Source organism: Rhinatrema bivittatum, chromosome 8 (genome assembly GCF_901001135.1).
Source record: "Rhinatrema bivittatum chromosome 8, aRhiBiv1.1, whole genome shotgun sequence".
Lineage (NCBI taxonomy): Eukaryota > Metazoa > Chordata > Amphibia > Gymnophiona > Rhinatrematidae > Rhinatrema > Rhinatrema bivittatum.
Window position 1 is genome coordinate 171462156 of NC_042622.1, and position 25845 is coordinate 171488000.

The 25845-nt window shown below is 45.9% G+C and overlaps 1 protein-coding gene across 2 annotated transcripts in view; it reads left to right on the forward strand.

Moving 5' to 3' along the window:
- ULK2 (unc-51 like autophagy activating kinase 2) overlaps positions 1-25845 on the forward strand; it is a 255524-nt gene that overhangs the window by 53323 nt on the left and 176356 nt on the right. For both annotated transcript variants that reach the window (XM_029611375.1, XM_029611376.1), the window contains exons 6-10: positions 6103-6276; positions 7488-7561; positions 19844-19945; positions 20156-20214; positions 20510-20592. In XM_029611375.1, coding sequence (XP_029467235.1) covers positions 6103-6276; positions 7488-7561; positions 19844-19945; positions 20156-20214; positions 20510-20592 — 492 coding nt within the window. The remainder of the gene's footprint in view (positions 1-6102; positions 6277-7487; positions 7562-19843; positions 19946-20155; positions 20215-20509; positions 20593-25845) is intronic.

Below are 25845 nucleotides of genomic sequence, written 5' to 3' on the forward strand. Positions count from 1 at the left end.
CGCCGGCCAGTATTCTGTTTACTTCACCGTGCCAAAAAAGGACGGGTCCTTCCACCCAATCCTGGACCTCAAGAGGGTCAATCGGGCCCTCAAGATCCCCCCACTTCCGCATGGAAACCCTGCGGGCGGTCATTGCGGCGGTCCGTCCCAGAGAGTTCCTTGCTTCCCTCGATCTCGCAGAAGCATATTTTCTTATTCCCATCCACTGCGACTACCAGAAGTATCTCAGATTCCACATTCTCAACCAGGACTTCCAGTTTCGAGCTCTCCCCTTTGGCCTCGCGACCGCTCCTCGCACCTTCACGAAGGTCATGGTAGTAGTGACAGCGGCCTTGCCGCCGGGAGGGGATTCTCGTCCATCCCTATCTGGACGATTGGCTCATCAGGGCCAAGTCGGAGACCTCTTGCCAGCGGGCAGTGGATCGCGTCTTGGAGCTCCTTGCCTCTCTCGGGTGGATAGTGAACTTTTCCAAGAGCAAGCTTCAGCCCTCCCAGGAGTTGGAATTTCTGGGAGCACACTTCGACACCAGAGTAGGCAAGGTATTCTTACCTTGGGCGCAAGCCCTCAAACTGATCGATCAGGTCCAGAATCTGATTGCGCTATCTTCCCCGACAGCCTGGGATTATCTCCAAGTCCGGGGCTCCATGGCTTCTACCATCGATCTGGTCCCCTGGGCTTTTGCTCATATGCGTCCGTTACAGAAAGCTTTGCTGTCTCGTTGGCAACCAGTGTCGGAGCAGTTCCACGTAGTCCTTCCGTTCTTGGAGTTTACTACCGACGAATTACAGTGGTGGCTGTCTCTTCCTCATCTCCTGCGAGGGATGCCTCTTCAAGCTCCACAGGGGACGATAGTAACCACGGACACCAGCCTGTTGGGCTGGGGTGCGGTCTGCCTTTTTCAGTCCACCCAGGGGACATGGTTCCAGACTCAGTCGCGCTGGCACATCAATCGACTGGAAACTTTGGCGGTCCGCCTGACCCTTCAGGAGTTCCTTCCCCTGATCCGCAGCAAGGCGGTACGAGTCCTGTCCGACAACTCCACCACAGTCGCCTACATCAATCGCCAAGGGGGCACTCGCAGTCCCCTGGTAGCCTTAGAAGCCAGCCGTCTCCTCGCTTGGGCGGAGCGTCACCTACAGTGCCTTGCGGCTTCTCACATCGCCGGAAAAGACAATGTTCAAGCCGACTTCCTCAGCCGGCAGTCGCTCGATCCGGGAGAGTGGGAGCTCTCTGACGCGGCCATGGCTCTGATAGTGGACAGGTGGGGTCCTCCTCACCTCGACCTCATGGCGACTCTGCGCAATGCCAAGGCCAATCGGTTCTTCAGCCGCTGGAGGGAGCACGGCGCAGAGGGCGTGGATGTTCTGGCTCTACCTTGGCCAGCGGACGTCCTTCTGTACGTGTTTCCCCCGTGGCCACTGGTGGGGAACGTTCTCAGGAGAATCGAGCTCCACCCGGGACCGGTGATTCTTGTTGCTCCCGAGTGGCCGCGAAGGCCGTGGTTCGTGGATCTCATCAATCTAGCGGTGGACGGGCCCCTGCGCCTCGGTCATCTCCCTCGTCTCCTCCGGCAGGGGCCTGTATTTTTCAACCAGGCCGATCGCTTCTGTCTTGCGGCCTGGCTTTTGAACGGCGTCGCCTGAGGCGCAAAGGTTATAGGGAGGAGGTCATCTCCACCCTGCTGCGAGCCCGGAAGCAGTCTACTTCTCTGGCCTATGTGCGCATCTGGAAAGTTTTTGAGTCCGCGTATACGGAGGCGGGTGTCCCTGCGCGCTCCGCCTCGATTCCTTTGATTCTTTCCTTTCTTCAGAAGGGTCTCTCTAAGGGCCTCTCCTTCAGTTCTCTACGCGTTCAGTCTCTGCGCTCGGCGCTCTCCTGGATCGGGTGGACGGTCATGCCTTAGCAGCTCACCCTGACGTGACTCATTTCCTGAGGGGCGTTGGACACCTCGGCCCCCCCCCCCCCACCCTCGGGCCACGTGTCCGTCGTGGAGTCTCAACCTGGTCCTTCGTGCTCTCTGTGCGGCTCCCTTCGAGCCTCTTCGCCACGCTACACTCAAGGATCTTACTCTAAAGTCTGTCTTTCTAGTCTCTATTTCCTCTGCTCGCCATATTTCCGAGCTTCAGGCGCTGTCCTGTCGGGAGCTCTTCTTGCGTTTCTCCGATTCCGGGGTTTCTCTCAGGATTGTTCCTTTCTTCTTGCCTAAGGTTGTCTCTACTTTTCATGTCAACCAGTCTGTCGAACTCCCAGCGTTCTCTCCGGAGGAGATTGCGGGTACGGCGGGTGGCGACCTTCGTCGCCTAGATGTGAAACAAGTCTTGCTTCGCTATCTCCAGGTCACCAATGACTTCCGGGTATCGGACCATCTCTTCGTCCTTTGGAGTGGTCCCAACCGCGGTAAGCAGGCTTCTAAGACCACGATTACGCGGTGGTTGAAGGAAGCCATTTCCTCGGCGTATCTTTGTCAAGGTTGTCCGCTTCCTGAGGGTCTGAAGGCCCATTCTCTGCGATCTCAGGCTACTTCTTGGGCAGAGAGTCAATCTGTCTCCCCGCAGGAGATTTGCAGGGCCGCCACTTGGACATCTCTGCACACTTTTGCTCGGCACTACCGTCTGGATGTACACGCTCCGGTGTTCGGTTCCTTTGGGCGGCAAGTGCTTCGAGCGGGACTGTCTCGGTCCCACCCAGTTTAGGGAAGCTTTGGTACATCCCACTGTCTGGACTGTTCCGGGAACCTACAGAAAGGAAAATTAGTTCTTACCTGTTAATTTTCTTCCTGTAGTACCACAGATCAGTCCAGACTCCCTTCCCTGTCTGTCGTCTGTCCTCTCGAAGCTTGTTTTCTTGCAGGTCTGCAGATTTTCATATTTTCCTTGGTGCAAGATTACTGAGCATTTACACCGGAAGTCTTGGTGGTTATTTTATACCAAGTTTATGCAAGAGCGTTTAGGTATACCATGCTTCTACATTAATCTATGGTTGGTCCATTGAGCTTTTTGGTTACTTGCTTGATCCTATTCTTGGGGTGGTTTTATGCTTTGACAAACGTTATACTGAAGGGTTAGAGGGTAGGCTGTGTCCTGATATAGGGCATCCTGCAAGTTTTAGTCTCTCCAGCTGCTGGAAAGGAGGCTCAACCCACTGTCTGGACTGATCCGTGGTACTACAGGAACGAAAATTAACAGGTAAGAACTAATTTTCCTATGATCATTGAGGAATTTTGCCGGCTTGTGAAATAATTGTGATTTGGGGATACTTGTTTAATTTTCAGTCAGTTTTTAAGGCCTTATCAGTTTGTGACCAAGATAGAAGTTTAATTGATATGCGCTACGATCCAGTTGTCTTCTATACTGTCATTTTGGTTATGTCCACGGGGAGGGAGGTAAGAGTCCAGGGGTGTACATGTTGATTACCTATTCTTTTAAAGCACACAGATCAGTCTCTCTGTTGCCCCTTCTGTTCCTCTGGGTGACTTTGTTTCGGCAATGCAGATCACTTTGGAGACTGAGACTGCAATCCCCTCAGTGATGCTTTTTAGGTTATCTGTGCAGTAGGAGCCTGCCGTCCCCTCCATGTTAACAAGCCTTTGCAACATGGGATTTCATGTCCTAACATTACAGCAGTAAGCTACCAAATGACTTGCTATGTTGTCTCCACTACCAGAAGGACAAGTTCACTCATAAAGAGACTTGCTGAACCTGCTGATGTTTCCTGTTTGTCACTTTATGCTCATTTGAGTATTGCTCATTTGAGAGTTGCAAATTTTAGTAATTTGCTGGTATGGAATGGATGGCGGCACTGGAAGGTTTTTAAGTTTTATAATATGTTTGTGCAGTTTTATTATGTTCATTGTTTGGAAAATGGTTAGTCATTTTTTAATTTTGATTAGTTATATCTTATGCACTTCAGGCGATTCTTTTTGAATCAGGGAAGCAGTTAATAAGAAATTTTAAATTTTATTTTTCTGAACAGTTATTTTTGTTTCCCTGCTTCTGCTGTCCAGCATGTCTTCACCAAACATACAGGTCGATACAGTAAGGTCGAGGTAGAAACAGTGAGGTAGTGTCAGGCGCACCCTTCCTCCCCGCACGCACAGTTCTCTTCACTAACTCCCCGATACTCTCCTCTAATCGCATGCAAATGCATGCCGTGGCTTTAAAGCGGTAGGGAAGGGTTATGCCCGCGTAACCCATTTTACTGTATAGGCGCTTAATACAGCGCCTATACAGTAACCTGGGTGCGCTGGTACCTGTCATTTCAAATGACATTTGAAATGACAGGCACCAGGAAGTGTAAAAATCAAAATTTTTAAATACCTGTCGGAGGGCCGCGTGGGTCCAGGCGGCCGGCGGGATCCGGGGGGCCGGTGGTCGCGTGTTAAATCTAGGCCGCGGGCGGGTGGGCGCCTGTTCCGGGCGGCGGGGGGGGCGGGTGGACGCGCGTTAGTTTCAGACGGCCGCGTGGGTCCAGGCGGCCGGCGGCGGCGGGAGCCGGGTGGTCGCGTGTTAAATCTAGGCCGCGGGCGGGTGGGTCCAGGCGGCAGCGGCAGCGGGGGGACACGCGTTAGTTCGAGGCGGGCGGCGGGTGGTCGCGTGTTAAATCTAGGCCGGGTCCGCACAGGCGCGCCAGCCCCCACCGGCAGTGAATGAATGCGCGCCTGTGCGACCCCTGCGATTCGGCGCTCAAGGCGTGACGTCACGGCATGTGACTGCCTTGAGCGCCGAATCGCAGGGGTCGCACAGGCGCGCATTCATTCATCCAGGCGGAGGAGCCGGTGGCGAAAGCAGCCGGCTCCTCCGCCTGGATGAATGAATTCATTCACTGCCGGTGGGGGCTGCCGGAGAGGCAGCCCCCACCGGCAGTGAATGAATGAATGTGCCGGCAGCCCCCACCGGCAGTGAATGAATGTGCCGGCAGCCCCCACCGGCAGTGAATGAATGTGCCGGCAGCCCCCACCGGCAGTGAATGAATGAATGTGCTGGTGGGGGCTGCCAGAGGCAGCCCCCACCGGCATCGAATGAATGCGCGCCTGTACGGACCCGGCCTAGATTTAACACGCGACCACCCGCCGCCCGCCGGCCGTCTCGAACTAACGCGTGTCCCCCCGCCGCCGCTGCCTGGAACAGGCGCCCACCCGCCCGCGGCCTAGATTTAACACGCGACCACCCGGCTCCCGCCGCCGCCAGCCGCCTGGACCCACGCGGCCCTCCGACAGGTATTTAAAAATTTTTATTTTTTCTTCTGACAGGTTTTGTGTGTCCCACATCATTACATTTTCTCGATCATCTCTGTATCGCTTTTTTTTTAAATTGTTTTATTGTTTTTGAGTATCTTAAGCTGTGTTGATGGATTTGTTACTAGACTCACAGTCCTAACTCCTACTAGGGGGAGGCGGTAAACTAACACGTTACGGCCGCGGCAAAACAGTGCGTTACTAATGAGAGAACCTGAGTGCCCGTTACGGGATCGGAGGGGAATAGCTAATTCCTTCATTATACAGCTAATTCGTTCATTTACATGCCGGGTGCGGGAAGGGTTACGCGTCTGTTTTAAGAAGCGCTACGGACGCGCAAAACTGGAGACTGTATCGCTGGTTTGCCTTACGCGTCCGAATTGTGCGCAGCGAGCTTGTTACAGACGAGAAATCTTCAACTGAACTTTACTGTATCGAGCTGATAGTCACATATATTGAAGAGCAGTTGCTGTTTTACTTTGAGGCAGGGCATGAGCAATGTTAGATCCAGTACTAAGTGAAACCACTGTTCCCTTACAAAATTACTTTCAGCATGGGCTGGTGTATTTATTGGTTTTACCACTGCACACTTCTTTAAAAATACCATCCAGAAAGTATAAATTGGTAAATAGCAAACCCAATATGAATTGGCACTGAAAAGTTCAGCCTTGGAGGTTTCCTGCTATCTCTCCCCTAGCAGGAGATTAAAGTTCACCCAGAAGGGGGGAGTAAACGTAAAAAGGTTTTAAGCCAAATTTTGCATGTAATGTTTGTATAAATGCTGCTTTTATTTTGTTACCACCATTTTAGGAATTGAACTTTGTGCATTGTACAATTGTGTGTGCATTTTTTTGGCTTCTTTTGACAGCTAAAGGAACTCTGAGTGAAGACACTATTCGAGTGTTTCTGCAGCAGATTGCTGCTGCTATGCAGATCCTGCATAGTAAGGGGATCATTCACAGGGACCTGAAACCCCAGAATATCCTCTTATCTTATGTCACTCGGAAGAAGGCAAGTCTGAATGGCATTCGCATCAAAATAGGTAAACAAAATTCAGTGTGTCCTTCCAAGAAACGCATTTAACATAGGTGTAAGTTAGTACATTAAAACTGGGTATAATCCTACATTCATCTGAAATAACATTTTTGGAAGCTTCTCGCATGAAAAATTAAACATCAAGTAAAACAGGTTCCATTAGTTTAATCTCTGCTTATTCTGATTTTTTTGTTACTTTTTGAATCACAATTTGCTGTGTATTTTCAAACTGTGCGATCCTCATGGTTTTTACCTGTGGGTCTTAACAAAATTTCCTGTGCAAGAACATTTTTTTTCTAATGAGTAATTGATTTAGCTCATAGGTCTTATTCTTGCCTCTACCGTTACAATCCATGATTGAACAAATACGTCTCTTTAAACATTAACAGGTTCCATTGTTTAAAAATAGAAACATAGAATAAGATGGCAGATAAGGCCCATTAGGTCCATCAAGTCTGCCCAATTTAATTCCTAATGCAGTGCCAGGGACCCAAGTTGATTTCTGGCTTTTCCTTCCATCTTTACCCCTAGGGATTCTCTGTATAGCTTGGAACTGTACAATACAGAACTATGGTTGCTGTGGGAAGAAAATGTAGTTTAGAACCTTTTGATTTGCAATGAAACAATGAATTGCAGTTGGCTCTGCTAATCAGTATAGCTGAAGCCTTGTCTATTTTGCTTGGCTAAAATGTTGGAAAAGACCAACCTGACAAATGGTGGGTAGAGATTAAGTAGTTGCATTCAGCCCATTCCTGGCAGCAGATCTACAGCTCCCATCCCTTCTTTGTAATGACTACTTTACATTAATACATCATGTTGACAAATGCTGCCCTTTTTCAGGTGAAAGGGAAACAGGCCAATTTATGAAAAGTTTTTAGAAACGCACATTCTCATTCTAAGGAAACATGTTTTTGGGCCTGGTATGTATTGTTAACAGTCCTGGGTTCCTATAATCGTCTGTTTTCATCACGTATCATTTGGGACAAAAACCTTGTTTCCTCTCTCTGGGGTATAACAGTGGATATCAGTTTTGTAAGTTTTCTGTGTTGGCGCTGTTCAGCTTAGAAAGCTGGCACATGTTAATTAAGTTATTTTAACAAAAAAACTGGCACAATTGCACCTCATTTTGACTTAAATAGTGGAGAGAGACAAAACAGATGCAGGAATGTTTATGCAGCATTGATTTTGTTCTCATGGATTGCTTTCCTTTCTCGCTAGCTGACTTTGGCTTTGCTCGGTACCTGCACAGTAACATGATGGCTGCCACTCTATGTGGGTCCCCCATGTACATGGTGAGTGTCATTGTTAGATTGGATATATGTGCCACAGGCCATATACCTTCATTAAGGACTTGCAGCAGGGCAGGTAAACATCCTGCTGTATGGAGATTAGTTTCAACTCATTGCCTTCCTACCTGGATAGAAAAACAAAAACAAAGTGGATGGCAGGAATGCTGCTTAAATCTCTTAGCATACAGACAGATGAATCCAAAACCAGTGGGTTATGCACCTCTACCAACAGATGGAGATAAAACAAAGCTGACATCACAGTATATATATCCCTGCCTGCCTTTATTCTCTGTCTCCAGCAGATGGTGGACATGCATCTCCCTAGTGGGGATTGCTTTAAAGTTTTGAAGGAGAAAAGAGGACTGTTAATGTGGTTCACTCTCCTGTGGTGATACCATATGGTCCCTCCCTCAGTTGAGAATTCCTGAGATTTCCATGGTCCCTCAGATAAGTGCCTTAGTTCAGTAGCTGTTTTTTCAACTGGCATGGACTTAGCTGTGTAAACAAAAAAAGAGCTGAAAGGCAAGTGGGTGTAGGAAGCAGAGCGTGGCAATGAAGATCTGTGCCCTCTCCCCTTGCAGCCGGAGACAGACCTTGTACTCAGCCTGGACGGCCTGAGCTCAGGTAAAGGGAATTGTGTGTGTAAAAAAAAAAACAAAAAACAAACAACCCAAAAAAACCCCCCGAAGAGAAGGGGAGTTGAGTAGGGATTCTTCCCCCCCCCTGCCTCTGGTGGAGTTCTGGGAATGGGGGCAGCCTGGTGGGTTGAGCAGCCTTTGCGGCTAGGCCCCGCTCCAAGGCTCTGCTAGTTTGCTGCGTGGTGGCGTTTTCGCATGGTTTTTGTACACTGCAGACTGCTCTTCAGTTCCATTGGATCATGCTAGTGTGCCCGACTGTGCGGCCCGTTCATTTGTCTGAGCGCCAAGCTAGGGGCGCAGGCTCAGATAGTGGAACACCCTGAGCCTCCTAGTGAAAATATGCTGACTCCCCTCTGGGATATGGAGATAGTATCTTTTTTTTTTTTTTTTTTAATTGGAGGTGGGTCGAGATCACAACAGACCAGTGGGTGCTGGAGGTGATAAGCGGTTGCTATGCACTGGAGTTTTGCAATGTTCCTTGATGTATTCATGGTATGAGAGGGGAGGGGCGGTGTGTGATCCTTGATTGGGAGACCCGCCCCCCCTGATGTCACTGAGGACTGTGACGGACGTTAAACGGCGCCATAACACCAGGCGTCACGCGCTGAAGGGGCACTCCCCTTTGTGCTTCCCTTCGTGCATCCCGTAGTGTTAGCCATTCCCCATGTTCTTTTATATCCCTTGTTAACAATCCCCATATTTAAATGTTTAATGTATTTGACAAAGGTAACGCATAAGTTCCTGCAGATTTTGTTTAAATGTAAACCGATGTGATATGTAAAATCGAACACCGGTATATAAAAGTAAGTAAATAAATAAAATAAATATCTCCCTGCAACTCTCCTCAGACAGGCCATGGAGGTTACGTTGTCAAGGCTCCTCAGCTTGTAGGCTGTGGTTCCAGTACCCACGTCTCAAGTAAATATGGGCCAATAATCCACTTATTTTGTAGTGCCAAAGGAGGAAGGCTCTTTTCATCCTATCCTGGATCTCGAGTTAACCATTTGCATGTGACTCTTTTTTGCATGGCAACCTTGTGTTCAATGATAATGGCAGTGCAGACGAGGGAGTTCCTGATGTCTCTGGATCTCTGAGGCATACCTGCATATTCCCATCCGACTAGAGCATCAGCATTTGCTGGGTTTTGTGGTTTGGGGATGTCATTATCAATTTCTGGCACTACATTTTGGTTTGACCACTGTGCTCAGAATTTTCTCCAAGATTATGGTGGTGGTGGAGTTGAGAAAAGATGGGATCCTGGTACATCTGTACTTGGATGACTAGCTGATTCAGGCCAGGAGTCTGGAAGAGAGCCTCTGAGTCTCACGCAAGGTGATCTCCTTGTTGCAGGAGCTAAGTTGGGTTGTGAGCCTAGCTAAGCGCAATCTTCAGCCATCAGTCACTAGAGTATCTTGGTATTCAGTTCGACACGAAACAGGGCAGAGTATTCCTGTCAGAGGGCCGTATTGAAAAGCTGATGGCGCAGGTGCATTTATTGACACACGATACGCCCGACTGGTCCTATCTTCAGATGTTCGGATTGATGATGGCAACCTTGGAGGTGGTGCCGTGGGTTAGGGCACATATGCGTCCACTTCAGTGTGCTGTGTTTCGTTGGAGCCCAGTCTCAAGACTACTTGATTTGGTTCCACCTACCAGTGGAGGTCTGCTTTCAACTACGGTGGTAGTTAAAAGCAGATCTTCTCAGAAAGGGGGTTTCTATAAGATCACCAGACTGGCTAGTACTCATGACAGATGCAAGCCTTCAGGGTTGGAGAGCTCACTGTTAAGAACTGACAATGCAAGGGTGCTGGCATGTAGATGAGTCTGTCTGGAACATCAATCAGCTGGAAGCCCATGTAGTCCAGTTGGCATGCATGCAGTTTGGTGACAGATTGCAGTTGATTGTTCCAGATAATGTCTGACAATGCAACAATGTCTTACATCAATTGACAAGGAGGAACCAAGAAGCCAGCAAGTGTCTCAAGAAGTAGACCAACTTACGGAACGGGCGGAAGTGCATCTTCAGGAGATCTCGGCGTAGCACATTGCAGAAAAAGACAATGTAATAGCAGACTTTCTCAGCAGACAGTCTGGATCTAGGAGAATGGGAATTGTCAGAGGCGTTTCAGCTAATAGTGGATCGCTGGGGTCTTCTGTTTGTACACCTGCTGGCGACTTCTTACGGTGCAAAGGTTCCTCGATTCTTCAGTTGCAGGAGAGATCCAGTCATTGGGCATCGATGCTCTCAAGCAGGAGTGGCTGGGGGCAGGCTTCTGTATGCTTTGCCTCCATGGCCCATGTTGGGCAGAATGGTTCGGAGGGTAGAGTCACAGGGGGATGGTGCTTCTGGTGGCACCAGATTGGCCCAGTAGACCATGGTATGCTGATCTGCGAAGGATTCTGATGGACTCTCCCTTCCAGTTTCCGGTGCACAGGAATCTGCTACAGTAGAACTTGTTCATGAAGATCCGAAGAAATTTTGTTTTACAGTATGACCCTTGAGGGCTCGGTTGCTGAAGTCTGGATATTCTGCTGTGGTGATTGCCACCTTGCTTCAATCAAGAAAGTTCACTTCCTTAGCCTATGTGCAGGTTTGAAGAGTTTTGAGGATTGGTGTGAAGATCACAGGGTGGTGGTTCATTCGGTTAAGATCCTGCTCATTTTGGAATTTTTACAGAGTGGATGGAGTAAAGGGTTGGCCTTTAATTCCTTAAAGGTTCAGGTGGTGGCTCTTGCCTGTTTTCGAGGTCAGATGACTGGTGGACACTTATCAGCTCATATAGATGTGGCCTGTTTCTTGAAAGGAATGAAGCATCTTCGTCCTCCCTTGCGGCTACCGGTGCCCTTGCGGAGTCTTAATCTAGTTTTGGATTTTAGTGGGCCCTAACTTTCAACTGATGTGTACCCTTTCACTGAGGTTACTAAGAAATTGCCAAACTGGGTCAGACCAAGGGTCCATCAAACCCAGCATCCTGTTTTCCAACAGTGGCCAAACCAAGCTACAAGAACCTGGCAAGTACACAAACACTAAATCTCCCGTGCCACTGATGCCAGTAGTAGCAGAGGCCATTCCCTAAGTCAACTTGATTAATAGCAGTTAATAGACTTCTTGTGGCAATTTGTTCTGCATGTTGAGTATCTGAACTACAGGCTTTGTCTTGCTGGGATCAGTTTCTACAAGTGGCTCCAGGAGCAATACAGCTGCATACTGTTCCTTCCTTTTTGCCAATAGTAGTCTCAGATTTTCACTTGAATCAGTCTTTCCCTGCCATTTCTGGACAGGGCAAAAGATGCAGAAGAATATCGCCTGTAATGGCCTTTGGTTGTCAAAAGGCATATCTTGAGGTATTTAGAGATTTCTGAACCTCTCAAAGACAAACCTGGCTTTTGTTCTCCATGGTGGGAGTAAACAAGGTAAACCAGCATCCCAGGCTACAATAGCCTTCTGGATTAAGAAGGTAGTTCATGGCCGCCATGTATGTGGATGCTGAGCAGCCATTGCCTTGTCGGGGCTCATTCCACTAGGGCTCAGATGGTGTCATGGGTGGAAATTAGATTGACTTTTGCCAAGCTGCGAAGTGGTTCTCCTTTACATACCCTTTCCAGGCATTATCGCCTGGATATGCAGGCCCGAGAGGATGCAGCCTTTGCACGTGCGGTTTTTTTTTTGTATATAATCTGTTTTTAATGTCACAATGGGCAGACATGATACAAAACAAGTCAAGAGTAAGTCAAAATAGCCAAACAGATCTAGTACATCTCAAACTCCGTAAGATGGAAAACAACAATATACATCAGGGATAGTCATCAGACAATCTTGAACAGCGCAGATGGACACCATTGAGACCATTTAACCATTAATATGGTAAATACAAATCCCACCGTCCCTCTCCTCCCTCCCTCCCCCCCCCCCCGCTGAAGTATATTGCAGATCAAAGGAACACAAATAAAGGTAAAACATATATGCGCAAAATAATATATGGATCTGGGAACAAGAACAACCTAGAAAGAGAAATCCACTATACAGTGGTGCATGTAGAAAGTCCACTACCCTGACTGGACACAAGAGGTATTCCACACTAAGGAGCTTTGTTTATCCAACCAAGCGTGGAAAGGCGCCCAAATGTTTTGGAAAGCTGGCACTCTATTGTGATGTATGGCTGTTAATCGTCCCAGCTGGTAATAAGAAAACACTCTCTGTTGTACCCCAGCTATGGTTGGTGCCTCCCGCTGCTTCCAATGTAATGCAATTTCTGCTCGGGTTGCAATAAAAATTTGCAAAAGCAATTTCTGTGTCGGAATGTTATGTTCTTCCAACGTTAGGCCTAGGAGAGCATGCCAGGGCTGGATATTACAAGGAGCTTGCACTATCTGTACCACCCACTGAAACACCACCTGCCAGAAGGCGCAGATCCGTGGGCATGACCACCAAACATGGTAATACGTGCCCCTCTCTCCACATCCCCGCCAACAGAGATCAGAGATAGATGAATAGAACCTATGTAATGCAACTGGTGTATAGTGCCAACGGAAAATCATTTTATAACAATTTTCTTGTAGCCCCGTCGATATGGAGCATTTACGAGCCATGGTGTAAATGGTATCCCAGTCACTATCTTCCAACCGAATCCCAAAATCAGCTTCCCACAGCGCTCGGTATCTGGGCTCCCCAATCCTAGTATTATTGAACAGTGTATATATTTTGGAAATAATACCTTTGATAGTGGGTGTATGCTGACATAGAGTTTCAAATAAGGTATTAGTAGTGCGCACCTTGTGCAAACGAAGCCCTTGATTAATAAAAGAACGGATCCCCGTATAAAGAAAAAAATCAATAGCCCCCTCCGAATGTAAGGCACATAGTTGGTCTCTGTTCATCATGCCCCCTTGATGAAGGACATGACCAATGCGCATAAGGCCTGTACCCATCCAGCGTGTAGTGGCCCTTGACCTCACCTGAAAGGGGAGTGCTGTATTGGTAAATAAGTGTGTCATTAGGGAATAACTCTCCCCACCGATCAACAGAGGCTTCCATCTACGCCAGATGCTCAGGGTGGTACAGAGAGCGTACGGGAGAGAAATGATAGGGCCCCATGAAGTGCGTGGTTGCCACGGTAGTGCTGAAATTGGGAATTTGCCCAGGAATCCTTGTTCTATGTGTACCCATTGCGGCGTCTCAGCTGTATTATGTAAGGCCACAAGCGCTCGCAATTGTGCCGCATAATAATACCAAGCTAAGTTAGGCATATGTAAACCTCCCCTGTTCTTAGGTTGGTATAAAACATGTCTAGCTACCCTCGGAGGCCTTTTCCTCCAAATAAACCCACAAAGTATTTGCTGCCACTTCTTAAGGCACGTAGCGGGAATATGAATAGGTATGGTAGTGAAGAAGTAGAGGAAACGCGGCAAGACAGTCATCTTCACTATAGCAAGTCTCCCCATCCAAGAATGAGTGTGGTGGCCCCATTGTCGAAGCTGCTCCTGTAATTTAGCGACTAATGGTTTATAGTTTAAATCAAACAGTTTATGGTTGTGGGGTCCAATCTTAACTCCCAAATATTTAAGGGAGGAGGAAGCCCATAAAAATGGAAAGCTTCGCCTAAGGTCCTGTACCTCACTGGGGGGTAAAGTTAGATTGAGCAACTCCGACTTGTCATAGTTGACTCTCATGCCTGACACCGCTGAAAAGCTATGTAGCTCGTCCATCACTCCCTGCAAAGAGGTCCGTGGATCAGTCAAGGTTAACATGATGTCGTCTGCAAATAGGGAAATTTTTGAATGTACTGAGCCCCCAACAATACCCCGTATGTTTGCAGCTGCACGAACTCGAATGGCAAAGGGCTCGAGGAACAGAGCAAATAACAAGGGCGATAACGGGCAGCCCTGTCTGGTGCCTCTCTGTATGTAAAAAGGGGTGCCATACCCGCCATTCGCCTTCACACGCGCCTGTGGATGATCATACAGTTTACGTATCCATAACAAAAAAGAAGTCCCGAAACCCATGGCCGCCAGAGTTTGAAAAAGATACTCCCAATGAACAAGATCGAAAGCTTTTTCAGCATCGAGTGCTAAAAGTACTGCCGGTATATCCTTACGCTGGACCACATCCACTATGTCCACTATCCGACGGACATTGTCCGCGGCCAGCCTGCCTGGTACGAAACCCACTTGGTCGTTATGTATCAACCCAGGGAGCAGTCTGTTAAGTCTGGCTGCAAGGACTCTAGCCAATAATTTCAGGTCGATATTTATGAGGGAGATGGGTCTGTAAGAGCTGCACTTAGTGGGGTCCCTACCGGGTTTTGCTAAAACAGTAATACCTGCTGTATTACTATCATTGGTGAAAGAGACATCCTCCAACAGGGAGTTAAAAGCAGCAGTCAGAGGTTCCACCAACAGGGTCGCAAATTTCCTATAGTATAAACCAGTAAATCCGTCCAGCCCTGGCGCCTTCCCCGGTTTAAGTTTCTTGATAGCGGCCGCCACCTCGCCCTGTTCTATAGGTTTATCCAGCCCAGCTTGTTGGTGCTCAGTGAGCCTCGGAAGCTGTATATCTTCCAAGTATCGGCCAATGCCTTCCCCAGTGATAACAGTGTCTCTAGCATAAAGTTCAGAGTAAAAGGCAGTAAAGGTATTTCGGATGTCCTCTGAAAAAGTGAGAAAATGCCCAGTCGTAGTCTGTAATTTAGGAATCACCGTGCGGGCCTGTGCCGATTTAAGTTGGCGAGCAAGAAACTTTCCCGCCTTGTTCCCCCCCTTCGAAGAACTGCTGCTTCAAGAGCATAAGTTGATGACTAATTGCTGTATCCTCCAATGCCCTCAATTGATCCCGAATCCTTACTATCTGTCTATATGTCTTATTGGATTTAGTGCGGCTATGGGATTGCGTTAGTGTGTGTAACTCCTGAGTCCACTGTCTACGCAGTCCTTCCCTCTGTTTATTGCAATAGGCCGCCCTTGCTATACATGTCCCCCTGACCACTACCTTAGAGCACTCCCAAACCGTTAGCGGAGACATGCCCACCGTTTGGTTAGTGACAAAGTAGTCTCTCAATAATCGTTCCACTTGGCCGCAAAAAGCTACATCATTAAGCAGAGAGTCATTAAGGCGCCAAGACCGGAACCCCCTATCCGTCCCTGCAAAGGTTACACGTAAGCCATATGGGAGCATGGTCGGACCAGGTAATAACATCTATGTCAGTTTTGGCAACCAATACTTGTAAAGGTTTAGAAAGAAAAAAGTGATCTATTCTAGTATAAGTGCCGTGTACGCATGAGAAGAAAGTATAGGAGCGAGAGGTTGGAAAGCGCTCCCTCCAGATATCCACCAACTCCCAATCTTTCAGAAATTGAATCCACCTTCTACGTGTTGATTGGTCGAACAATTTCCCGGAGCTGGAGTCCCTAGATGGGTTCTGTACAAAATTAAAGTCACCTCCCAGAATGAGATCACCCTCTAAGTGTTGATGGAGGAGAGTATGAAGCACATCTATGAAGGAGGCTTTCTGTACATTCGGGAAGTATACATTAAGTAGTGTATACACTTGCTTTCCCACTCGCAACTTAAGTAAAATATATCGGCCCTGGGGATCATAAACGTGAGCTAGATGTTCATGTACAAAAGTGTGTGCTAACAGCACCCCTACTCCTGTATATTTTGAGGATTTTGTACTAGCTGCCCAGTGCGCAGCAGCATAATTAGGGAAGCTTAAGAGACGCTGGTGGTGCCGCCGTACATGCGTCTCTTGGACAAACACTATATCCGCCTGCTGTCTCTGCAATTCACAACGCAGGAGAGACCGCTTCCCTGGTGTATTGAGCCCCTTAACATTTAAGGATAATAGTTTAGTCGCCATCTATATTGTAATAGACGACCTGATCCCCCCCGATAGAGACTACGCCCTCCTCCCTCTTGTGCCAGTATACTGTAATCAGTGAATCGCGCTAAGATGCAAATAGCTAAAGCAGGCGAACCTTTTGTTGCATACCCAGATCCAAACAGAAAAACAAAAACTTCAGCATTCCCCCAGTCAGTCCAACGGCATCCCTACAGTCCACCATGGGATACCTCTCCTCCAGAGGTCAGTGTTCTCGTACGGTGCGCGCCAGTCCCAACATCACACCGCCCCACCCTAAAAACATAGACAATGAACAATAATGTAAAAAACCCCTCCAAGTAACTAGAGTAAAGGGCACCCTTAACTCACAGGTGCCCTAACCGGAACTGCATGAGAATTAAATAGCAACATCGCCAGAAGCCAGAACTGGCAATGGTAGCTTGAAGCCTGGCTACCACATTAAACCTGTAGCTCAGAAGAACCACAATATCCCTGAGAGGCCGGTCCCCTCAGCCTTGTTCCTGCTCTGCTGGCCGCCTATGATCAGGTTGTCGTCGGAGTCTCTTTCCACCCTTTTCCGCCCTTTGCCAGCGCGGAGCGTTATCCATCTTCTGCTGCTGATGTTGGGCACTGTCCTGCTGGAAATTGACCGGAATTTGAGCCTTAGTGAATGCCACGACAGCTTCAGCCAGCGTAGTAATCTTATAGCTGACTCCCTGGTTTTGAAAATAAAGTCCAAAAGGAAATATCCATCTATACTTAATATTCCGCTCCCTTAATTGAGCCGTAACTTCACGCAGCTCATACCTTTTTTTCAATGTAACCGGAGACAGATCCTGGTAGATGGATATGGCATGGTTATTCCAATGAATATCCTTCATCTTTCTGGCCATGATATAGATCCGCTCCTTGACAGGAAAATTGGAAAAGCACAGCACAATGTCTCGTGGTCGCTGATCGGTTCTTGGGCCCAGAGCCCAATGCGCCCTCTCAAACTGAACCGCCGTTGGCTCTGAAGTGCGTGTCTGATCCTCCTCTGATCCTTGACACAGTATGTGTTGACAAATCTGTAGGGCTACCACCTCCACCTCCGCATACTCTGGCGTGTCCGGCACTCCCCGTATGCGGAGGTTATTGCGCCGGTTTCTGTTCTCTAAGTCTTCGACCTTACTCTGAAGGTCCAGTATGGCAGAGGAGGTAGAAGCCTGCTGATTAACAAGTGTGTTGATGGAGTCACCATGGGCATCAATCCGGGTTTCATTCTCATCCACCCGTCGCCCTAATGTCGCAAGGTCTTCCTTCAAGTCTGCCACGGACGCCATGATGTCTGCACGGTGTTGTTTTAAGTCGGCACGGATCTCCATAAACCAAGTCCTGGCCTCAGCCCGGGTCAACAGCGCTGGGTTGGGGGTAGAATCGCCGAGGTTCTGTGCCTCAATCCGCTCCGGTTCAGGAGAAACCGCTCCCTCCTCCGTGGCAAGCTCTGCGCCGCCATCTTGGCTCGACAGGGCCGCCGCCCTGTCGAACGAGAATTGCCTCAGATCCGTGGTTTTCCTCTTTGCAGCCATGACGACAGGCAGGGGAGGTGTTCCGCACACAGTAAAGATTAATTCCGGCACTCTTCGCACAATTTTGCAGCGTTTAACGGGGTTTTTCAGCGAGCGGGTGGACGGAGCGAAGGCACTATGCGACTGCACACATCCGCCGGAAACAGCGCCCCTGCACGTGCGGTTTTGACTGGACCACGGGCAGCCTTGCATCCTGTTTGGAAGTAGCTTTGGTACATCCCACTGGTTTTGGATTCATCTGTCTGTACGTTAGGAGACATTACTACTTACCTGATTTCCTTTTCCTTAGTACAGACTGTGAATCCAATGTCCCACCCTTGGCTGCCGAGTGGTTGAGTGTGACTGTGTGCCAGAGAGTACTGGTAAGTATCAATCCAATCTCTAGATTAGTGTTCTTACACTCTATCTGAGCTCAGTGTTTTCCTGTTTGGTGTGTGCTGGAATGGTTATCTGTTAATCAAGTTTTGCTAGTTTTTCCACAATCTGCTTTTGCAGAGAATACTGGCAGGTTTATATCGCTGCAGGAGTTTATATACTGTGGTGTCAGTTTTGCTCAGTCTCCATCTGCTGGTAGAGGTGCATAATCCACTGGTTTTGGATTCATCTGACTGTACTAAGGAAAAGGAAATTATCAGGTAAGCAGTAATTTCTCCTTTGTACCTTCTCTCACTTCAAGCCAATTGGGGTTAAAGGTATTTGTAATGAATATACATATGTTTGCATACACTTAGTTTATGCAAATATATTTCAAACATATTAGAGCTATCTCAGACTGGTGGGAAGGGAAGAGGACCGATGTGAGAACTACTGTAATTTGTCATGTTCTGATCATTGTCTCCAGAAGAGGTTATCTGCTAGTATACTGGATGTACCTGCTGAGTCTATTCCTAAAATACAAAGGGTATAACACTGTGTATTGCAGCACAGGGGTGCCATATTGTACTTAAGGATGATGTGCATTTCACTATTTGATCCCAAGCAGTCTGAAGGTGCACACAACTTGTGCCTAGTGTCGCATGTCAGAGGAATGAGAGGACAAACTTGTGCTATCTAGAACTGGCACCAAGTTCATTTTGCTTGTCTTGAGGTGGCATATTCAGTCCCTTAGAAGCTTTTGTCTCAAACGTTTTTCAAAGATATACACTGCAAAACATGAGACCCATTGGAAACACAGCAATGACAGCAGAAAAAGACCAGTCATCTCATCCAGTCTGCCCAGTAACACACATGTTCAGTTGCCAGCCATAGAACATGACTGCTTATGAGATCACTCCTTAAGACAGTTTTGTCTTCCTTTGTACTACACACTCTTGGATAGATGAACATACAAGATCTCGTATTTAACTCATGCCCAGTACCCCTCCTTTTCAATTGCAAAACTGATGCACAAAAATGTAACCTCTTAACTCCCCTGTGTAGCCTGCCAAACAGACCCAGTGTTCCACTAGAACTTCTAGTTATTACTGTACTTGCAGAGCCATATATACAACTTCGTTGATCTGCTGTAAATGGAGAAGGAATGGTCAGGTAAGTAGGCTTGCTAGTCTTAACAAACAATGTTTTTAAAGAATTTTTGTTAAATTATATCAGTGCTCTGTTTTCACATTTAAACATCAGTATATATTGCACAGATTAAGATTATTCCTGTAGTTGCACTGTTCCTTAGAGTTTATGGCCTAAGATGGTGCACAGGATAGCTGGGACTTTTCAAGTACATAAGAAATTGCCATGCTGGGTCAGACCAAGGGTCCATCAAGCCCAGCATCCTGTTTCCAACAGAGGCCAAAACCAGGCCACAAGAACTTGGCAATTACCCAACCACTAAGAAGATCCCATGCTACTGATGCAATTTATAGCAGTGGCTATTCCCTAAGTAAACTTGATTAATAGCCATTAATGGACTTCTCCTCCAAGAACTTATCCAAACCTTTTTTGAACCCAGCTGGGTTTGAAGATGGGGAAAAAGAAACCAGTGTCTTCAGTTTTGTGCTCTAAGCACTGTGCCGCATCACCAGCCCACTTTACATGACACTTCATTAAAAACATTTTCTGAATTTGACTTATCTGCTGTTAACATTAGCCAATCCATTTTCTGGAGAGCAATTTATAAAGTTGTTCCTTGATGCTGAGCGTGGTTAGAACAGCAAAGCTTAGGCTATTGAACTGTAGTTACCTAGTATAAATGGCCACAGCTGCCTAATAAGCATTTTTTTAATCATTTTGTGATTTGGTTTCCAGGCTCCCGAGGTTATTATGTCACAACATTACGATGCCAAGGCAGACCTGTGGAGTATAGGAACTGTGATCTATCAGTGTCTAGTGGGAAAACCACCCTTTCAGGTACATTTTATTTGCCAAAAACCCTCTTCTTGCTTTGTAGCTGTTCAAGGTGGACTGTTCCTCTTCTCTATGGTCATGGTTGGCCTATGAGTGGGAATTGCTTTTCTCACTCTTAAGACTAGCTGCCCAGGGAATTGAGGGTTTTTGTCTGAGTCAAATTAATGTTCTTCTAAATTTCATTTATAACAGGTAGATGTTTTCTTTTAACAGGCCAATAACCCTCAGGACTTGAGACTCTTTTATGAAAAGAACAAGAATTTGGTTCCTAGGTATGGTCTTTTTTTCAATACAAAGACAATGCCACACTGTTAAAAAGAAACAAAATAGAACTTAACTGACAAATGTGTAGATATTACCTTGTTAAACTGCATAAGAAATGCAATGTTTTGATATGGTCCCAGGATTGCCTTTTGTCGTATTCTGGGGTGCAGTTTACCCTGCCTTGGGTTACTGCTGCTCTGTAGTGCATGGTTCCGTGAAATTGGATATTGCTGAGCTCTGAATGTATGGTCAGGATAGAATTGAGGGAAATTGACATGTTCTTCCTTTTTCTCTGGTTCACAGTATCCCAAGAGAAACATCGGCTTATTTGTCTGACCTTCTGTTGGGCCTGCTTCAGAGGAATCAGAAGGACAGACTAGACTTTGGTATGTAATATTTGCAAGGAAGTTCTTTGCTTTTGGTATGTCAATATTTGCTTATGGACTTGTTACATTCACTGTTGGAATGCTTGCATTAATAACCACTTGTGTTATAGAAAAACTGCTTAATATGATATACCGTATTTCCACGCATATAACCCGCGGGTAATGTGCGTTTTTACCTACCCCGCATGCCTCCGCGGGGTATAAACGTGGGCGGGTTATCCAGAAAAAATTTTACATGAAAACGACTAACAGAATACCTAACCAAAGGGAGACGTACCAGTATATCGGTAAACAAGCATGAATCAACTTTATTGTTATTGTTTAACATTATTGTTTCAGATTCTTATCTTTGTTGTTCAGAATCTGCTGCATTATTTGTAATTTTTATTTATTAAAACAAAGTTATATGGTATTTTGTTACTTTATTACTTCACTACTTTTAATACAGATTGTGAATCTTATCACTTAGCGGAAGCCCTACGGGAAGTTAATAGTAATTACGTTATATAGCGCATTTATAGGTAAAGCGTTAGTGTACAGAATGTTTGTATGAAAATTGAACAAATGGCAATATTAAAATAAAAAGAAAACATTTAATTAGAAAACATTTTCATATTATAAACGCATTCAACTCCGAACAGTTCCCACTATTTTCTAAGGAAAAGCATGTGACTTTGTTAGGCCAACGGTTGGGCTTTAGGTCAAATGATGAAACAGCGCTTAAGTACCGGTAATGGTTACCGATTATGAATGGGTAACCATTTGATTATGAATTCTCCCGGTTTCGATCTTTTGTTTATTTGTATGTCTTAGTTGCACACTATATCGTGATTGCTCCCAAAAAACCTTAAAGGTAAAAGGTAGCATATTTAACAAAACATATAACGACGATTGGTTATAATGGGGCGATCGGTATGGCTTCGTCGTTGAATATAACGGTAATCGGGCGTTGCGGGTTATATGAGGAGGCGGGGTATATTAAAACTTTCTTACATAAATCTTGAAAACCTGCGGGTTATGTGTGTGGGCGGGTTATATACGTGGGCGGGTTATTGTCGTGGAAATACGGTAATCTATTAATACTTTATCCAATCCAACATCATATATATGGAACGTTTTTATGATGTGAGTAGACCTCATATATAATAAAGTGGAGTCAACTTGCTGTTTGCTCACACTTAAATATAAAAATGGTTCTTGCTTAATGAACCCCACAATTCAACAGGTACATTAAATGAGACCAGTGCTTATATAAAGCTAAAGGTGGTAACTTAATGTACCTGTTGAATTGTGGGGTTCATTAAGCAAGAACCATTTTCATATTTAAGTGTGAGCAAACAGCAAGTTGACTCCACTTTATTATATGAGGTCTCTACTCACATCATAAAAAAGTTTCCATATATATGATGATGGATTGGATAATGCATTAATAACCAAGCAAGAAAAACAGAGAGGTCCACACTCTGTATACAGTTGCAAAGTATGTGGAGTAAAGCACAATTGACTCAGTACTTAGTTTCTTTAATTTCATATGTCTTTATTAGAAAAGACTCCTTGATCTAAAATGGATAAGGTAATACAATTCACTTGGTAGTCCCCCTACTGTTTCCCCCACAGGCTGTCGGGAGGGATAAGAAAGTAAAGATCATATGCTAAAGAAAACAAAAATCCAATGTAAGGACAAAATGAAAGTAATACAGTACATACAGCACAAGATATGACAAACATATCTCTCGAGTCCATTCTATTTTACATAGAAGTCTTTTACAAGCACTCAAGTCATCCTAAGTTATTTAGACGCTGCAAAACAGTGCCAAAAAATAAATCAATCCCTTACAAGTCATGGATATAGGAAGTGACCAATCCCTTGCAAATTAAGAGTGCCAATCAAAGCAGGTGTCTGACATCTCACAAAAATCAATGTGTAAAGATACCTAAGTATCAAAAAATGATAAAACAATTTAGTTACAATTTCAAGAATATAAATGTTAAAAACAAATGTTAACACATTGGGTATAATACATAAATAGGCGAATACTATAAGCAGTTTATAGATAGCTCCTCGAGGTGTTGTATGAACCAGGATCATCATCTTATGTATTATGTCTTAGAGTAACATCTCTGCACAGCGATGTGTAAACAAAGAACCAGAAAGTAATGCCTACATCACTTGTCAGGAAGGTAATGGAAATGTCATTCACTAAGGAGGGGGGGCAAATTGATAAAAAGTGTACCCATTCTATTTCTGAATTAAGGCCGTGTGGAGATAGTCTAAAGGGTAAAAATCCATTTCTGCTCCCTCCGAAGTAACATCTTAGAAATCCCCACCCCAGGAGGGGAGGTTAGAACGTCAATGGCAAAAAATTGAAGATCAGAAATAGAATGGCCGGCTGTCAACCTTTGATGTACGAATACATTTACATAGTTTTGTTTTTTTTGATAACTCAAACTTCTTTAATTTTTTCTAAATACACCATTTACACAAGATTCCATATTCTACAACAAATCGACATGGAGCCCTCCTGGGTCCATGGATCCCGTGTTAGCATTTGAAAAGGTGGGTATACCATGATATTGGGTGAATGGAATCCCAATCTAATAACAAATTTCATAATGTTTCCAAGGATGAGAGGCTAGCCTTTAAAACCATGGCCACTGACCCTAATATCATTAAACCAGCAGATAAGGGGGGAGGGATTGTCATTCTTAATTCTGTCTATATATCTGAAGTGAAACATCAGTTACAAGATTCTAATTATCTCCTGCTTCCCACTGATCCCACTGTTGAACTACAGAAATGATCGATGAATTCAAAGGCGTTTGAAGGAAAACTATATTACAACTCGAGAGGCTCAATTCCTTCGGGTAGTCTGATTACTCTAATCTTATGTACTACCTAAAATTCACAAACCTTTGGTGGTCTCCCCCAGGCCACTCAATCGTGTCAAGGATAGGCTCTCTCCTGGAACCTCTGTCTAGGTTTGTGGACCATTTTTTTATAACACTTGAGTATTTCATATGTCCAGGATTCTGGACATTTAATAACTACCAGATGTGCCATTCTTTTCCCATCTATAGCAGGTATGAATTAGCCATGCTGTTTGGGAAGTGCCGCGATCCCGGGTAGGCGGAGTTTTTCTTAGCTGATCAGAGTTTTGAACTCTGCGTCTGCGCGGTCGTCTTCCCGCGCGGTTCCCTCACCTCTTCAGTTTCTTTTTTTCCGCGAGCCGTTCGCACGCGGGGTATTTTTCTCTTAGCAATTTTTCTCTGACTAGATTTTTTAGTCTAATATTTTTGGCGTTTTTTCTCAGAATTCTCATCCCAGATGGCTCTGAAGCCGTCTGGTTTCAAATATTGCCAATGTGGCAAAATTATTTCCATCACAGATGGACATAATTATTGCTACATTTGCTTAGGCCCGGACCACGATAAAGTCGTGCCGGGACTGCAGCAGGATGTCTGAGGGCCCAATGACACTGGGCCGCGAAGATGGAGAGGCTCCGCTTGGGCACTTCGGCCCCACCATTCTCGGTCCATTTTTCGCCGGGACCGGCGAAGTCGGGTAAGGCCCATCTGAAGCAGGCGCCTCGCTGGGACCAGCGGGACTCGAGAGGCCCGAAAAACACTACAGGCCAGGGTCTTGCACACCCTCAAGGCCTCGTACAAAAGCCGGGGATCCGGCAGAGAATCTGCGGCGTAAAGCACCGGGGGCCATTTCATCAGAGCCTGCGCTGTCTGCGTCAAAGACACACGACGCCTCAAAATGAACGAAGCATGGCGCACCTACGGCGCATCGCTGCGACGTCACGTCACACGATGCGCGGAGCATCTACGGCGCACAGAGCACATACGGCGCGAAGCCTATCGCACGACGCACCCACGGAGCATAGGATAATCCGGGATGCTCCTACAGCGCATGGTGCTAAAACAATGCACCTCCAATCACCAGAAAGAAGTGCATTGGGCAAACATAGCCATAAATCACATCATATTGCTTCCACAAAACAAATACGATCAAGAAGTTCTTCAAGAAAGTCCTTAACTTCAGATGTAGACATTCAAGGCTTTTCGGCATCAGAATCCCTATCATTGGGCCGTTCTCCTATTGGTAGTTCTTTGGCCAGTCTCTCATCGCTTTCTAGAGAGAAGAGACATTCTCCTTCCTTACAAATACCATTAACAAAATGTATTCGCCCTTCGCCAGTTATACCTCCTCAAGGTCAACATAAGGGACAAGTACCGAAAGATATTTTGCTTGCGGCTATTCCAACAAGAACCCCAAAGCAAAAGATTCACATTCCTCCACAAGGTACTTTGTCTGCATCAACTATGACTAAAATCTGATATTCTCTCCTCTTTTTTCCAAGAATTGGAAAAAACAAAGGAATTACCACCACAACGTTCTCCAGAAGATTCTCCTGCACTGCCTACAGGAATAGAACCTCCAGAACCAGAAAAAGAAGATACTCCAACTCAACCCGTCAGCCCAGGTTCTCCGGAATCAGTTTATTCTGTGACTTCCTCAACAGGTATGCCATCTGATCCTCAGGAAGGTTTACCTGAACCATATTCTCCTCCGGAGGACTTGACCTATTCGAAATTTGTTGAGAAAGTAGGCAGTCTTCAGGTTGAAACAGGAAGAATACCTGACCCAAGAGCTGAAATGCTTGGTATCTTAAGGATATTCGAGTCTCCTCCCAAGCCTACCGCTCTCCTACCTCATTCGGTATTAGAAAACCTACTCTTTAAAATTTGGAAGACTCCTTTCTCATCACCGGCTACTTCTAGAAAAATTGACATCAAATATAAGATGCGTAATTCAGCAATTTTTTTATAACCCTTGAGTATTTCATATGTCCAGGATTCTGGACATTTAATAACTACCAGATGTGCCATTCTTTCTAGTAACAATATATATTCTTTCATTCTACTCTAACATACTGCAGGAGAGAGTCCTATGTATCATTCAAAAGGTTTGAAGGTAGACCTGATCCATCTCTAGTGCAAAGTAGCTTCTTGATGGACCTTATTTGTTTGGCATTAACAAAAACGTTTTTGTCTTGAAGCACAATTGTACCAGCAAACAAAAGGAACAAGCCCCCAAGTGTGGCTTGTCTTTTGGTGAACAATTTTGAGGAAGAATTTATATACCCCTCACACTCTTTTGAATTCATTCTAATCTGGCTGAGATACATAGATATCCTATTAATTTGGACTGGGACCAACAGTCAATTTTTTCTTTGATTGGTTAAA